This window comes from Tachysurus fulvidraco, chromosome 1 (genome assembly GCF_022655615.1).
Source record: "Tachysurus fulvidraco isolate hzauxx_2018 chromosome 1, HZAU_PFXX_2.0, whole genome shotgun sequence".
In the NCBI taxonomy this organism is placed as follows: domain Eukaryota; kingdom Metazoa; phylum Chordata; class Actinopteri; order Siluriformes; family Bagridae; genus Tachysurus; species Tachysurus fulvidraco.
Genome location: NC_062518.1, coordinates 38,442,100 through 38,456,526, shown reverse-complemented (window position 1 = coordinate 38,456,526; position 14,427 = coordinate 38,442,100). Strand labels below are relative to the sequence as shown.

General features: G+C 36.6%; 3 protein-coding genes across 10 annotated transcripts in view; 1 reads left to right on the top strand and 2 right to left on the bottom strand.

The window, feature by feature from the left end:
• Positions 1–443: 443 nt before the first annotated feature.
• dhrs4 (dehydrogenase/reductase (SDR family) member 4) lies at positions 444–9,980 on the top strand. 4 transcript variants are annotated; one of them, XM_047816352.1, is made up of 9 exons: positions 444–553; positions 6,378–6,493; positions 6,682–6,859; positions 6,964–7,065; positions 8,053–8,123; positions 8,210–8,261; positions 8,408–8,542; positions 8,746–8,801; positions 9,712–9,980. In XM_047816352.1, the coding sequence occupies exons 2-9, from the start codon at positions 6,381–6,383 to the stop codon at positions 9,824–9,826; spliced, it is 822 nt and encodes a 273-aa protein (XP_047672308.1). In that variant the 5' UTR covers positions 444–553; positions 6,378–6,380; the 3' UTR covers positions 9,827–9,980. The 4 variants fall into 4 exon arrangements, with proteins under 4 accessions (XP_047672308.1, XP_047672302.1, XP_027034221.1 ...); XM_047816346.1 differs by lacking the exon at positions 444–553 and adding an exon at positions 1,178–1,290; XM_027178420.2 differs by lacking the exon at positions 444–553 and adding an exon at positions 5,256–5,409.
• Positions 821–5,111, bottom strand: LOC113663204 (E3 ubiquitin-protein ligase TRIM39-like). Of its 3 annotated transcripts, XM_047816333.1 has the most exons (10): positions 4,763–5,089; positions 3,598–3,639; positions 3,391–3,447; positions 3,163–3,267; positions 2,935–2,973; positions 2,242–2,271; positions 2,071–2,097; positions 1,866–1,892; positions 1,366–1,409; positions 821–1,263 (listed from the first exon to the last, which is right to left on the bottom strand). In XM_047816333.1, exons 1-10 carry the CDS (start codon positions 4,764–4,766, stop codon positions 889–891), a joined length of 750 nt encoding a protein of 249 aa, XP_047672289.1. In that variant the 5' UTR covers positions 4,767–5,089; the 3' UTR covers positions 821–888. The 3 variants fall into 3 exon arrangements, with proteins under 3 accessions (XP_047672289.1, XP_027034218.1, XP_047672291.1); XM_027178417.2 differs by having other exon boundaries at positions 821–1,409; positions 4,763–5,086; XM_047816335.1 differs by lacking the exon at positions 1,366–1,409 and having other exon boundaries at positions 1,090–1,263; positions 4,763–5,111.
• Positions 9,981–10,025: 45 nt separating the features above from the next.
• tinf2 (TERF1 (TRF1)-interacting nuclear factor 2) overlaps positions 10,026–14,427 on the bottom strand; it is a 7,593-nt gene continuing 3,191 nt past the window's right edge. For 2 of the 3 annotated variants that reach the window (XM_027178365.2, XM_047816012.1), the window contains exons 6-10: positions 13,996–14,119; positions 13,096–13,906; positions 12,881–12,939; positions 10,515–10,597; positions 10,026–10,382 (exon numbers count right to left, since the gene is read on the bottom strand). In XM_027178365.2, coding sequence (XP_027034166.2) covers positions 10,263–10,382; positions 10,515–10,597; positions 12,881–12,939; positions 13,096–13,906; positions 13,996–14,119 — 1,197 coding nt within the window. In that variant the 3' untranslated portion in view covers positions 10,026–10,262. The remainder of the gene's footprint in view (positions 10,383–10,514; positions 10,598–12,880; positions 12,940–13,095; positions 13,907–13,995; positions 14,120–14,427) is intronic. The other variant, XM_047816010.1, reaches the window with a different exon arrangement.

The window sequence follows — 14,427 nt, the reverse complement described above, 5'->3', positions numbered from 1 at the left end:
GGAAATACACTACAAAGACAACAATGAGTGTGTGCTTGTTTGTGTTAGAGGGTCTCCAGACTCAACAGGAAACACATTTACAGTGTGTGCAGTTCATTAGTGTATTACAGTGCATATGTTTCATTTCATGGCAAAGGAACACCACTGCTAATGATTACTTTTGCAGCCCACCGTGTCTGAATCCATGACCTCATTTGTGCACACATTAGATCAGTAGTTTCTGTCCCACTGTTGTATGTTCTCCTTGCTCTGATTCACCTGACTCAGCTAATATAAATGACCTTATTAACTGATTCGGAAGAAAAAACAGAACTCTGTGTGTGTGTGTGTGTGTGTGTGTGTGTGTGTGTGTGTGTGTGTGTGTGTGAGAGAGAGAGAGAGAGAGAGAGAGAGAGAGAGAGAGAGAGAGAGAGAGAGAGAGAGAGAGTGGTCTTTGAAACTGGGAAACCCCGTTTAGTTCACAATTCTTTGCTCATTTGGATTACAGTGTACAGTTTGAACTAGGAACTTAAAATATTTTCCTCTTTAATTTTATTTTCAGTGCTAGGTGCAGGTAAGAAAATATTACTGTTCAATATGCCTGTGCCCACAATGTCAGGTATATTTTGTGTCTCAGGTTAAAATGACCTGATATCACTGTTTATTATGTTAATCATTACAACATTCATACAGATAAGGTGCAAGGTTCAAGGGTAGAATCTTCCAGATGGAAGAGTTAAAAAAAAAGAAGCTTTATTTAATTCTACATTGGTTTATGTTTACATTTAATTCTACATTGGTTTACATGTTATTTTCAGAATAAAGAAAACACATTAGAGGCAGTAAAGCAGCTTTGATTTACTATAAAAGTTCATGAATAGTGCACCAAAACAAATGAAACAAAAGGAATTAAACAAATGAAATGAGTATGCCGTGGCTCTCCTGCATATCAACGTGAACAGCTGCATAGAAACGAAGTTTTTCATTAAAGGTGGTAAGATAAGTGTGTATGTGACGTTTAGCCACTGAATCGTAGAAGGACACTTGACCTCTTGCGTAGTCCAAATACAGTCCAAGCATAGCCGGGATGACGTGCAGTGTGGGACTGGCATTACCATCATTGATTATTATTTTACCCTCTGCTGAGGCAATCGTCCAGATGCCAGCATCAGGATCTGTATCAGGGCTTATGTCTGCATTGAAAGACTCGGTACGCAGCCCCAGAGTCCACGGAACACGCTGTGTCACCATCAGCTCAAAGTAAACCCTGGAGTTCAGCTGGTTCTTAGATGAAACACAGATACACAGTAGGTATGTCTCAATCGTAGGGACTCTGGGAGGACTGTCTAAAGACGCTTGGTAGAGACTTTTACCATCGCTGCTTACTTCGAGAAGATAGTGAGCCGAATGTGGGTTAAGATTCATATCAGCTGTTGACAATTTGCAGGAAAAAATATAAAAAAACAAAAACAAAACAAAAAAAAAAAACAATTCAGCAACAAAGAGGAGAATTCTATAGAATTACACCAAACTATTTGTTAGGATCATCAACCTAGGCTGCTTGTGTTATACAGAGAATTAAACAATTAAAGGAAAACTAATTGATGTTACAATAATAATGTTGACTGAATGAATTTCAGTTTAAATCAGGCATCTGTTACTCAGCTATGATATTATGTTTAAAGCCAAGCCAGTTCAGAAAGCGTGTGAGCCACAACAATATCATGTACTGCATCTGATACAGGTTTTCATTTCTGTTTACAGCCTGAACACCACTGCTTAACTCTGAACGAAACTAAGAGAAGTCATGAGTTCAGTTTTGATGACTGGATGTCATGCCAGTGTTTTTGTCATAAATGCATTTTGTCTATTTTATGTTACTGTACCTTTAGCTGCTACGATCCAACTCCACACTGCAAGCAAGCACAGTAATTACTACAACTCAACACAGAAAAGGCCTGGCGGTTAACTATATATAAACTGTAGCTGAGAGAAAAACATTCACTTAAAAACAAAGAATTAACATGGACACAACGGAATAAGAAAGCATTTGAATACAAAGCAGGCAGGTGTAAGGGAACATGTTCTCACCTTCTTCTGGAACAATGCCCTCTTTTCCTGGTGGGAATGCAAACAGGGATAAAAAATAACATTATTCTGTACATTTGAGACAAATTCAATATTGTCTCAACTCATTCATATTGACATAACTGTAATGCCAATATAACACTTTTATTACAACAATGTGAAGATGATACTCACTCGACAGATCTGAGAAGTCCTTATAAACATCTAAAGGAGGAAAATACAACATAAATAACTTTTTTACTACTGTTTCTCTGCACATTCATTTATCTCTCCAGTTGCATAATTATATGGTACATTGGATAAGCTGTAAAAAAATCTACACAACCCTTCTATATTTGCAGTTTTTTTTGTGTACATAGTGTGACATAGAAATCAACAATATTCAAGTAGAAATGGTTCAAATCCTTTGGTTTCAAAGAGAGCACATGTCAAAAGTGATTGATCATGAGAGGGATACAGAAGGATTTCTAAAACATTTAAACATCATCAACAAATAGAGGAAACGGGGCACCACATTGGCATCAGCAAGAACAGGAAATCCCTTCATAATTCCCTCCGTAAATGACAAAATGGCCAAATCCAATCTCAGGCGGAATAAAATTGCCAAATGAAGTAGGTAGACTTTTATATCACAAACACTTGCAGCTTTTACAGGGTGTGAAGACTTTCTATCCACTCTATTTACCCAAGTGTAAAGTAAAACTGTGATAAAAAAGAAATAAATTGTAGACATCCTTTTGTATATGTCTAAATAATGCTTCTATTTGTATTATTTTATATACAAAACTTCATCTAGGTGACATATTCATGCATTAGGGAAGGTTGTATACTGTAAATCAATGATCATTACTGGAGAAAGGTATTTACCTGTGTTAAGCTGATCAATCACTTCCTTTAATCTATATCCTGTTACAGTATCAAAGTGTAGCAGTTAATTTTGTTTTGTTAATCAATGCAATATAAATTCATCAAACTTAAAATAAAATAAAAAATAAATAAATAAAGCTTATTAATTAAACAGCAAATTAGCTAAGCAAAATCTTTTAAATGATAAATAAATAAATAAATAAATAAATAAATAAATTCTCCTGTCACCAGTGATAATGACTCCACCGAGGAGGGCGAGAATAATGACGAGGTTGACCATGAATGCCACTTTCACAGTCCTCCTCCGCAGAGTGACCATGTCTGTGGTGTTAGCTGTGAGAAACCAAAAACAGTGAACATCATCTACTGCATTTTACAAGTGTCAAGGCTGTCCTCTGGAAAAGTTTCAAAAGCGTGTAAAGTTTATATGTAATAGTAATTATATTAAAGCTTTACCTTCTGTACCCTGTATTGGTGCAGCTTGTGGAGAAAGGACATTTTGCTGGCTGCTACCTTCACATCATAATCACACAATACGGGAAATATGTATTTTTGTTAAAAAAAATACTAATAATTAATGAATTGATTATTGTTTTTAAAATAGAGAGATTTAACAACATAAACATTTTATGATGCAACAGTTTATGATAAATTATTATCTACCCTCCTCTGCATCGTTGATGATCGAGAGGGAAATATTCACGGCTAGAGGAACAGATACACAGATAAGTGAAACATAACAGGTTATGACATGTTACACAGTTTCCCTGACAGGGATTAAGTGTGCTCATAGTTAAAAAGACACCTTTAAACTGAAGTAAACTCTAGTCAAGTTCTGAGTCAGGCATAGAAATATATTTAACACAATCTGTATTTTAATTATCCAACAAAACATCCAAGAGAACGATGTTACTTCCAGAAATGTGGATTTAAATCAAATCTGTAAAAAAAAAGCAAGTTTAAGTTTAATGTTGCTTTTATCGACACAATGGAGCTAATTACTGTGACTACCTTATTGTCTAAGGGCGATGTGATAGCCTAGTTAGTAGTTAAATCCCACATCCACCAAGCTACCTCTGCTGGGCCCCTGAGCAAGGCCCTTAAGTCTCAATTGCTCAGTTGTATAAAATAAAGTCACTCTTTATAATTTATTCTGTCAAATGCTGAAAACAGAAATGTAAATGTAGTACAGTAGCCAGCAGTACTATATAAGCACTAATGTTTATCCAGGAAGAAGGAAATCATCTGTTTCTAAATCCATTCTATGTTTTATAGTACAGGTTTAGCCTTGTTCAGAATGGCACAGTCTGGATTTAACAAATCTTAATGAATTAATTTTATTAATGCCCACTTCCCTGTCCAGGAAACCTTTTTATTTTTTGAAAGATACAATTCTGTCGTAAATGATGACAAACAAGATATGTATTTACATTACACATGTGAAACTTACACTTTAAACTTATCACCTACAAAAAAGCAGGGTTTTAATTAACCCAAAGTTAGAGTTAGTCTTAATATATAAGACCCAGACTGTAATGGCTGGTGTGCTAAATTGGCTACTAAGCTAAATTAGCATATCTGTTACTTTAATGTAATTATGTTTGTAAAAAAAAAAGAAAAAGAAAAAAAAAAGCTTTTTTGTATTTCATAAAGTTTTAGTTTTAATTTTTAAGATTAAGAAATTAATTAGTTTAATAACTTAAATCAGGAAAGATTAAACTCGGAAAAAATCGTCACAGGCTTTCAAAATAATTGTAAAATGAAAATTAAAATCCAGATTTTTCATATACATTGTGATTATAATATTTGTATTATAGACTCTTCTCACCCATCTGCTTACAACAGCGCCTTCTAGTGGACAAATGTGAATATTTATAATCTTTTTTATATGCTGATTAATTCTCGGAAAAAAAAAAAGTAAAACTGATCGATAAATAAATATGCAGTTTATCTCTGGTCCAAAATACTATACATACAATGCTCAATTTATTAATTAATAGGGAATAAATATAAATTATTAATTTTACAAACTAAAATTGTCGTGTCTAAATGTTCCATATTGAAAAAAAATCGACGATATAGAAGTGTCGACGATATAGAAGTCTACACTGGTAATGAAATAACCGTTATATAAAACCGTTAAATATTATTTTAAATTGTTATTTTAAAAATATAAGTAAGTCTACAATTGGTTATTATTTTAACCAATCAAAAATGTCCAAGCTAGGTGCAGCCAATCGGACACAGTTATAATCAGAACAACTTCCGCAAACATGGCCGCTTAAAAGTAGGCGCAAGGATAAATACCAAATACCTTTTTAATCCCTTTACAAGTGCACTTTATACCAGTGAGTTTATACACTACGTAGTGCACTAAATACTCAATGCATTACTATTTGAAATACAGCCACATTGATAAGTAAACCAACCTGATTAAATACCGTTCAAGAAAACTTTGACCCTTCTACTATAGAGGTAAAGTAACAGTAAGCACATGAATAAATAAATAAATAAATAAATAAATATACTGTTATGTAATGTTAATGTTAAGTATTTTATGTTCAGAGTGAACACTAAGGCGGTTTATTGTTTAAGTCAACGGTTTTGGAAAATTTTGGGTAAATAAAAAAAATCCTCATTTAAAGTGCAATAATGCATATTGTAATATAACTATTTACTGTTTTGTGTCATTTATTTATATTGTTGTCTTTTTATCGGTCCAGTTGTAAAGCCTGAACATTGCAGCCTTTTCCAGCTGTTTAATTTAACACTGCATAATGATACAGATGATGATTAGCCTCAGATGCCAATGCATGGAACTTGGCATAGAAAGCTTTTATTAAACACTGCACTCAGTGGTCATTATAAGGTCCATTAGTCATGTAATTATAGGCTTGTTGGTATGCTGTTATTTGACTGTAAACAAGCTTTTCTTCTGAACAAGAAGCACTGAGATTCTAATCAGTGACACTTACATGGTAGTGGGTTGTGTTTGTAATCACTGTTATCCAGATACAGCTTTTGTTGTTGTTGTTGCTGAGATTTTTACATACTACTGTTTCACTTCTGGGAAACTTTCTGTTATCCAAAAACATCAGACACAACATCAGATAAAATGCATAAAATGGATGATTAACATACAAAAATGATGTGTGTGTTTAAAAGCCTAACACCTCTGCCGTCATGATACACTCCTTAAATACCTGCACAACACACTTCAGTGACCGTAGCATCACTATAATGACGATGTTTACATTTTATAAGGTCATAAAACATGTTGTATTGTGTCATTGTGCCTTGTCATGTTTAGACATTGGATCCACGCCTCAATATTAGACTTTTTTTTTTTTTTTTTTTTTTTTTTTTTACAAAACTTATACTGTTATAGTTAGTATTATAATAATAATAGCTCACTCAACTAACATTCTTGTCATTATTCATAGGTAATGTTGAGGGCTGTGTCGAAGTGCCTTTTGACCAATCCTGTCTCTGGTGGAAGAATGATGTCATACAGCAGTCTCACTGGAAAAGTTGCCATAGTTACTGCATCCACAGATGGGTATACATACAGTAGTTGCCATAGTTACTGCACCCACAGACAAGGTCATGGTGGTGCTCACTGTAATTTTCCCCTGTCACAGAATTAATTTTATGTTCAGCACCATAATTGGTATTCATAGCTATACAGCTTAAGGACACAGTTATAATTAAGAGTTGTTAATAACCGTGTACCGTGTATACTTTCAGTATTGGCCTGGCAGCTGCACAGGCGCTGGGGAGAAGCGGGGCTCATGTTGTTGTGAGCAGCCGTCGACAGGCCAATGTAGACAAGGCTGTGTCGCTGTTACGTAGTGAAAACATTCAAGTGACCGGCACTACTTGTAATGTGGGAAACAAAGAGGACAGAGAAAAACTGATCAACATGGTGAGCTTTTTGTGTGATTCTCATGAATCAATACATGAATCAACTCTAGCATTTTGGAGAAGATAGGTGTCAATTGCTTTCCTCACCAGTTGCTTTCTTCACAGACTGTGGAGCAGTGTGGAGGTATTGACATACTGGTCTCTAATGCAGCTGTGAACCCGTTCTTCGGGAACATCTTAGAATCCACAGATGAGGTCTGGACTAAGGTGAGGCTTAGAGTTGTGATAAAGAGGCTTCAGTTAATGTTCACATCAGAAGAAGGAGGAAAATGTCATCTCTGTGACTTGTTTTTGTTATTGGTGTCAGATGGGATGGTTTGGGTATTTCAGAAACCATCCCATGGTTCAGCTTATTGTGCATTCTGAGATGCTTTTCTGCTCACCACAGATGTAAACAGTGGTTATTAGAGCAACTGTAACCTTCCTATCAGCTCGCACCAGTCTGGCCATTAACCATGACCTCTCTCAGCACTTACAAATTGCCCTCTAGCTGGATGTTTTTTTTTTGTTTGTTTTTTTTTGCCATTTGTAAGAATGTGTTATGTCTGAAAATCCCTAAAAGTCACTAAAATCACATTATTTCCCAACTCTGGTACTTGATGTGTATCTGTTGTTTTCTGCACAGCACAACTGATGGGTTTGGCTGATTGAGTGGATAACTGCATAAAAATAAAAATAGCATGTTAATTATGCCTAGTGCAGGGGTGGCCAACCCGCGGCTCCCGAGCCGCATACGGCTCTTTGCCCGGTTTCATGCTTCTCTTACGTTTATATCTTAAGTTTGTATTTGTGTCTTTTTAATGTGCGTGTTCACTTCGCTTGAATTCAATACGGTATTTTCGTCAAACGCGCATGTGAGTGGGATGAAAATACCTCAAAGTTTCTCAGTAGGAGCAAGATCAGGAGTAAACAATTTGTGTCAAGTTCACTCTCAAAATGGCAGGGAAAAAAAAGTGATGTTCATGTGTGTCCATGTGGCTCTTTGTGGTAACACAATAAAAAATGTGGCTCTTGGTCTCTGACTGGTTGGCCACCCCTGGCCTAGTGGTTCAGATGGAAACGGGGAACACAATTCTGGCAAGATCACATGGCAGGATGTTATTCAAATTATCTCACATCATGCTTTTCTGCTGTAACTTTAATCATAAGCCTGTACATGTCACCTGTTTACATGCTGGTGGTCTTTTTCTTCAGATATTAGATGTCAATGTGAAGTGTTCATTCCTTCTAACAAAACTTGTCGTGCCTCACATGGAGAAAAGAGGGTGAGAAAATGAAAATAATTGGAGGAAAGTGTTGTGTCAGCAGTCATTGTTCTGATTGTGAAATTAATGAGTGTTCTCCTTTTCAGAGGTGGCTCAGTTGTGTTAGTGTCTTCAGTAGCAGGCTACCAGCCAATGACGGTGAGAGCTATATGTAAAGCGATGAAAGATAAAATATAATGAAAGATGTTACATGATGATACAATAAGATGAAAGATGAAATATCTTAACACTGAGTGAATGATTGAACATTTTTTTGGGGGTTGACTTCATCACGTGTGTGTTAGGGTCTGGGTCCGTACAGCGTGAGTAAGACCGCATTGTTGGGTCTAACACGAGCTCTCGCTCCTGAACTCGCACAGAGTAACATCAGGGTCAACTGTGTGGCTCCAGGAGTCATCAAGACACGCTTCAGTTCTGCTGTAAGAATTCATACATTATCATTTCCTTTCCTATGTTTACATCACATTTTATTGCTTTCTATTACTTTCTAGTGTGTGTTAACTTTTATTTATTTTTTTAAATAATAAATTGAGTAGTACTTATTTCTATTTCTTCCAGTCTTATCTCCTCATACATTAGAAAGCATGTAAGTGTTTTTCTTCAACACTCTCTGTTGTTGCAGCTTTGGCAGAGTGAAGAGATTGCTTCTGAGTTCCTGAAGATGCTCAGCATTAAAAGGTATTTACCTTTTAGCTCAGGTTTATATTAGTGATGTCAGCCTGTATACCGAAGCTCTAAAGCATGTGACGAAACAAACACAATACAAAACCATACACATTACAAAACACTGTATTATTGTTTGATTCTACCAAAGCCATTTGGCCAAACACCACAAAAAAAGCTTGGTAGCTCAGTGATTGTGTGCTTGGGCTACGATTAGAAGGTCATGAGTTTCAAGTAAAGTCAAGAAGCTTTTATTGTCTTTTCAACCATATATAGCTGATGCAGTACAGTGAAATGAAACAATGTTCCTCTAGGACCCTGGTGCTACATAGAACAAAGACAGAGCTAAGGACTGAAAGTAACCAACCAGAGTGCAGGGTATAGAGTTGTAAAGTTGCAAATGAACACAGGGTTAATGCAAACATTATATATATACACACATATACACACACACATATATACACACACACACTGCTGTTAGAGCAGCAATTGGGTGAGGTATTCAAATTTGGTGTGCAAAGAACATTTGTAGCGAATGTGCAAAACAGCAACTGATTTTAATTGAGAAAAAAAAGAGAAAAAGTGTGTGTGTGTGTGTGTGTATTCGTTCGGTATCAGTTCACTTCTGGGTGTTGAGAATGTGATGGCCTGAGTGAAGAATGGCAAGAGGCTGAAGAGTGTGTCTCAGACACAGTTTGAACCCCTGGGCCATCAAGCTGCCAGTCTTGGGCCTCTGAGGAAGGCCCTTAACCCTCAACAGCTCAGCTCTATAAATAAGATAAATATAAGCCACCCTGGATAAGGGCCAAATGCTATATATGTCAATGTGTGAAGTTTAGTGGCATAGACTGTAATAGTAATGTAGTAAGGTCATTTTAAAGGTGTAATATTGTATATAAAAATGACCTGAATTATTTGCTCCTAGGTTGGGGAAACCAGAGGATATTGGGGGTGTGATTGCTTTCCTGTGTTCAGACGATGCCTCATACATCACAGGAGAGACCGTTACAGTCACAGGAGGCATTAACTGCAGACTGTAGGGCTGGAGGAGTGTCTTGATGAGCAGTTATGGAAAAATCACAACTTTTTTGTATAATTAACATTAGGATTTTTAATTTATGTACTATTAAAGAAATATAAAAACAAATGCACCTTTGCATAATAATATACAATAAACCCCTTTCCTGCCTTTGAGCTTCTGATTTATTTATTTGGATTTTTTTTTCAGTTATTCAACACTTTCTGGTTTTGTTTCAAAGTATATTTATTAATCATCAAAAGACATTATACATAGGTAGTATCCAACATAATAATATATATATTTTAGCTAATTTATTAATGCTGATCTAATGTATAAATAGGAAATCTTAGACAAGATTTGAGTGCCTACAAGTATAAAAACATTTATTTAAAAAAGCTACAACAGGGAAGTAAAGATATGTTTGTAATCCAGGTGAATGGTCATTAAACCAAACCTCATCTGCACCCGTATCCCGGGGAGACGTAATCACGGCGGAAGAAACCAGGAGTCCAGAACTCGTGTAAAGTGGGAATATACGTGTCACTCTTTGTCTTGCAATATCGCTTTGTAAACAGCTGCAAGAAAACATATAGTCATCATCATCACTACTATTCACATGAAATTAGTACGCTTCTTAGATTATTTTTTTTTACATCACTGAATTTTTCCTGATGTTTAGCATGTGTATATAAAACAAATGTACCAACCCTGCCTTTAATTTTTTCAGTAGCTTCATCTTCAGAATCTACAATAAGGTCGTCTGTGGAGTGAGTTACAGAAGAGGCCGTGTCTGAAAGAAACAGAGGGTTATTAGACAAGTGGAGATACAGCACCATGAAACAGACTGCAATTTTTTTTAACGTAAAGTTTCAGTGAACAACAAAAGGGGACTTTTATCTGTGCTGATCAAAGCTGCAGTCAGGTGCATTGTGTTAAAGTGTTTATAGAGCTTTAATAATACGCTTTAGGGTGGGCTTATGATGTATTAGTAAAGACTGTTTTTGCAGAATGGCCTTGTCATGGATCTGTCTATGTTTCAGGTTGTTTGAGTTTTTGGTCTTTAAATAAACCCACAGTGGTCCTCAGCCCCACCTATTATTCTTCTTCTTCTTATTTTTTTTTCAAAAAAGGGTGCCACAGGAAGTCTTGTGTAATTTTTCTTTTCTTTTACAATTTGCCACAGAGGAAGCGGATAGCTTATAAAATTACAAACAGTACTTTATCAAGATTAAATTCCACAAACAGCACAATGGATGTTAGAATAGCACTGACCCAGAGAGGACAAGCAGATAGAACCGATGAGAGATCTGAGATGTTGACAGACTTCTGCAGAGCTGATAATTGTTATTCCTGATGAAGCCATCATTAATGCTTATTACAGGTCAAGTTGAATGAGAGGTTGATTAAATAATGCAAAAAAAAATAAAAAATGCTGTGAGGATGTTCATGTCATATGATGTCACCTGAAAATAATGTGCAAGAAAACCAAAAACAAAGAAGGAAAATTCACCCTGAATGACCTGCATATCAATATATTATTTCCTTCCTTCCTTCCTTCCTTCCTTCCTTCCTTCCTTCCTTCCTTCCCATCCACCCATCCTATGTACAGCTTATCCTACATTGTGTTACAGGGAGGTCACATTCTAACCTAATCAGACATTACAGATAATTTACAGGATGCCATGTAGCCTATAGTACATGTCTTAGGACTGGGAAGAAGATGCAAACTCCACACACACACAGGGCCGAGGTAGGAATAAAACCCTCAACTCTGGAGGTATGATACAAACGCACGAACCACCAAGCCCTCTAAGATACGAGCTTCAACTGTGCAAAATATTTTTTTAATGATTCAATCATGAGATGACTTTTTCTGTATAAGTTTCAGTTTTCCACATTTACCCAATGACCTTACATGGATAGTGCCAGCTGTGGGACCTAAAGTGAGTGATGCGGCAGCACTTTAGTCCTTTAGTCTATCCAGATCTCTCACCTCCTCTTCTGTACACTCTGTTTAAACAGATCAGCTTCCACAAACTTCAGTTTCATTCTAATATCAGTGTCGACACCATCATGCTCATCATCGTGAGTGTTAATGTCATTGACTGATCTTTTTTTTATGCTAATTTTCTTACTAAAAAAAAATTTACTTTGAATGTATTATTATTATTTTTAGAATTGTAATTATTAAAATAATTAAAGATGAACAAAAATTAATGATGCTTGACTTAGTTTGTTGTTTTTGCACTAAAGGCACTGCTGTATTGTTTCATGAAGAATGTCACATGCCGTCTCTTAAAAATAAAAAATATCCTTTCTATGAAAATAAAAAAAGATAGGAAATAACTGAAGGTGATCAGTTATATTGGAAATGTTCTACGTAATGTGAACTATCTTGTTCAGGGAGAGAGAGAGTCTACTGTTTATTATTATTGCTCCATTTTTAATAAAGCCAGACCAGGTCAACAGAGAATCCTATATTTAAAAAAAAAACAAAGTGAAAACTGTCTGTGTATTGTACTTTAAAACCTCAGTACTGTTTTGTAACAGATTAATAGAGGTCTCATTTCATCTTGGTGAGAATCATAGCTTCAGATGTTTAAGGGAAACTTTATATTTTAGTTGATTAAATCTAAAAAAATCTTGTGATATTTAGTCAACTAAAACTAAATTACAGTTTAGTATAAAACGAAATAAAACTGAACACTGGTCATCGCATAGACTAGCTAAGCTGAGTTTCAGATATAACAGCATTGAGTCCAATGTTTGTTCTGTCTACTATTTATTCACGAAAATTCTTAGTAATCTGATGCTGAAATCTGTGTGTGAGAAAAGAAACTCTTGCTCTTTTCTTTGTAGGCGCTAACAGTGAAACCTGCCTGTTATCCGTTAACTGTCACAGTGGGTCATCGTGTCTGTGCTAGCGATGTGACGATGAACAGAAACACTACAGCATGAATAACAAACTGGTGCCAGAATCACTGATTCATCTCAAAGATTTTCAAACACATTTTTGAGTGAATGTGTATTCCAAACGATGTCTAACTCATAACTACGGTCTTGTTTACTTTACCTGAATTTTCCATCCTTAAAGGTGTGAGTGTGGGGATGCAGGGAGAGCCAGCACAAACTCTACATGAAAGGAAATCCAAATATTACTGAAATATACCAAACTATGTTTATTTTACATCACTATAGAAACGTTAATTCCTCTATTGCTCTTTATCTCTAAAATCAGTCAATATCCATCTATTTATAGTGCATTAATTTTAAAGGAGTCTCTCTCACTGCTTAATAATATTGATGCTCAGATTCTTCTCAGGAGTCTCTGAGAGGCTGAGCTTCCTCTTTCGCTTCCCGGCATCGACACATATCACCGCACACACGCCCTCAGTGGCAGGTTTTCTCGGAGACGCTGTAGTTTGGTCCTCATCGCTCGAGGTGTCCACTGTTTGAGCAGAAGCTTTTATTTCCAGTCTCGGAATGACGACTCGGAGCTGACGTTTCACACAGGAAGCAAAGGCAGTACGAAGACCTTCGTCTTCCTGTGGATTGGTTTCCTGGGGATTTCTCTGCGATGCTTTTCTTTTCCTCTTCTGTCCCAAATCCAGCATTTTGTCACCGTTCCTTGTGTCTTGTTTATCTTTTGCACTATTCTTCCTACTACTTCTTCTCACCGGGCTGATTTGAAATTCATCCTCCTCTTCAGCTTCACCGCTCGTCAGTGTAGGTGTTTGATTGACAAGCACCTTTCCTACACAATGCTTACTCTTCTCACAGGACCTTGATTTGACCCTTGTGTACATACAACTCTCTGTATCGACTTCATCACTTTCCTTTTCTGATCGGGATTCTACATTCTGATTGGTCGAAGCTTCGTGCAGGATGTCTGCAGTTGATATTGAGCCAATAACCGGTGGGATGTAGGATACAGAGTCTCTCGCTTGTTTCTTGTTGGATCTTTGTGTTGATGCGGTGGGACTTGGGATCAGGTTCGGTGTGGGAGTGGCTCCTGATTCGTTGCTGTCTCGCACTTTTCCTGAGAGAGGGAGGGAAAGCGAGGAGAGGATGGATTCCCCAATGGAGGAGGGAAAATATGCTGGAACAGAAGAGTTACAAACTTGAGCAGATATTATTCAAACTTTTTGGTATGGTCATGAGCGTTTGATATGTTGTGGCCGTTGTTACCTGCGGAGTCCAGGTGTCCGAGACATTTCTCGTGCTGCAGTAGAGTCTTAAGGAGTTGTGGCTGAGACGCAGAGCGTGCACACTCTTCCAGAACAGCTGGAGCTGCAGTGAGCCACGATACGGTCTGAAACATGGAGGACATCACATGTAGGATTAACTGTAGGAAACCCAAGCTGTGTTTTAATACTAGGTAATAATACATGCTGATGAAACTCCAGTCCAGCTCAACTATTTGGTATCCAGTGAAGGCTTGAAGGATCAAATCACTACTATTAGTACATAAAACTAGATCCAAGTTGGTGCGTGTGAATTTGACCATTTCTCTTCTTCAAGCCTCAAGCCAGATGTTAAAAATCAGAAAGAGTTGAGGTTTTTTTTTGCTTAATAAATCTGCTGCCAAAGCAGTGACTATCCCAGAGCAAGCTTTTTAAT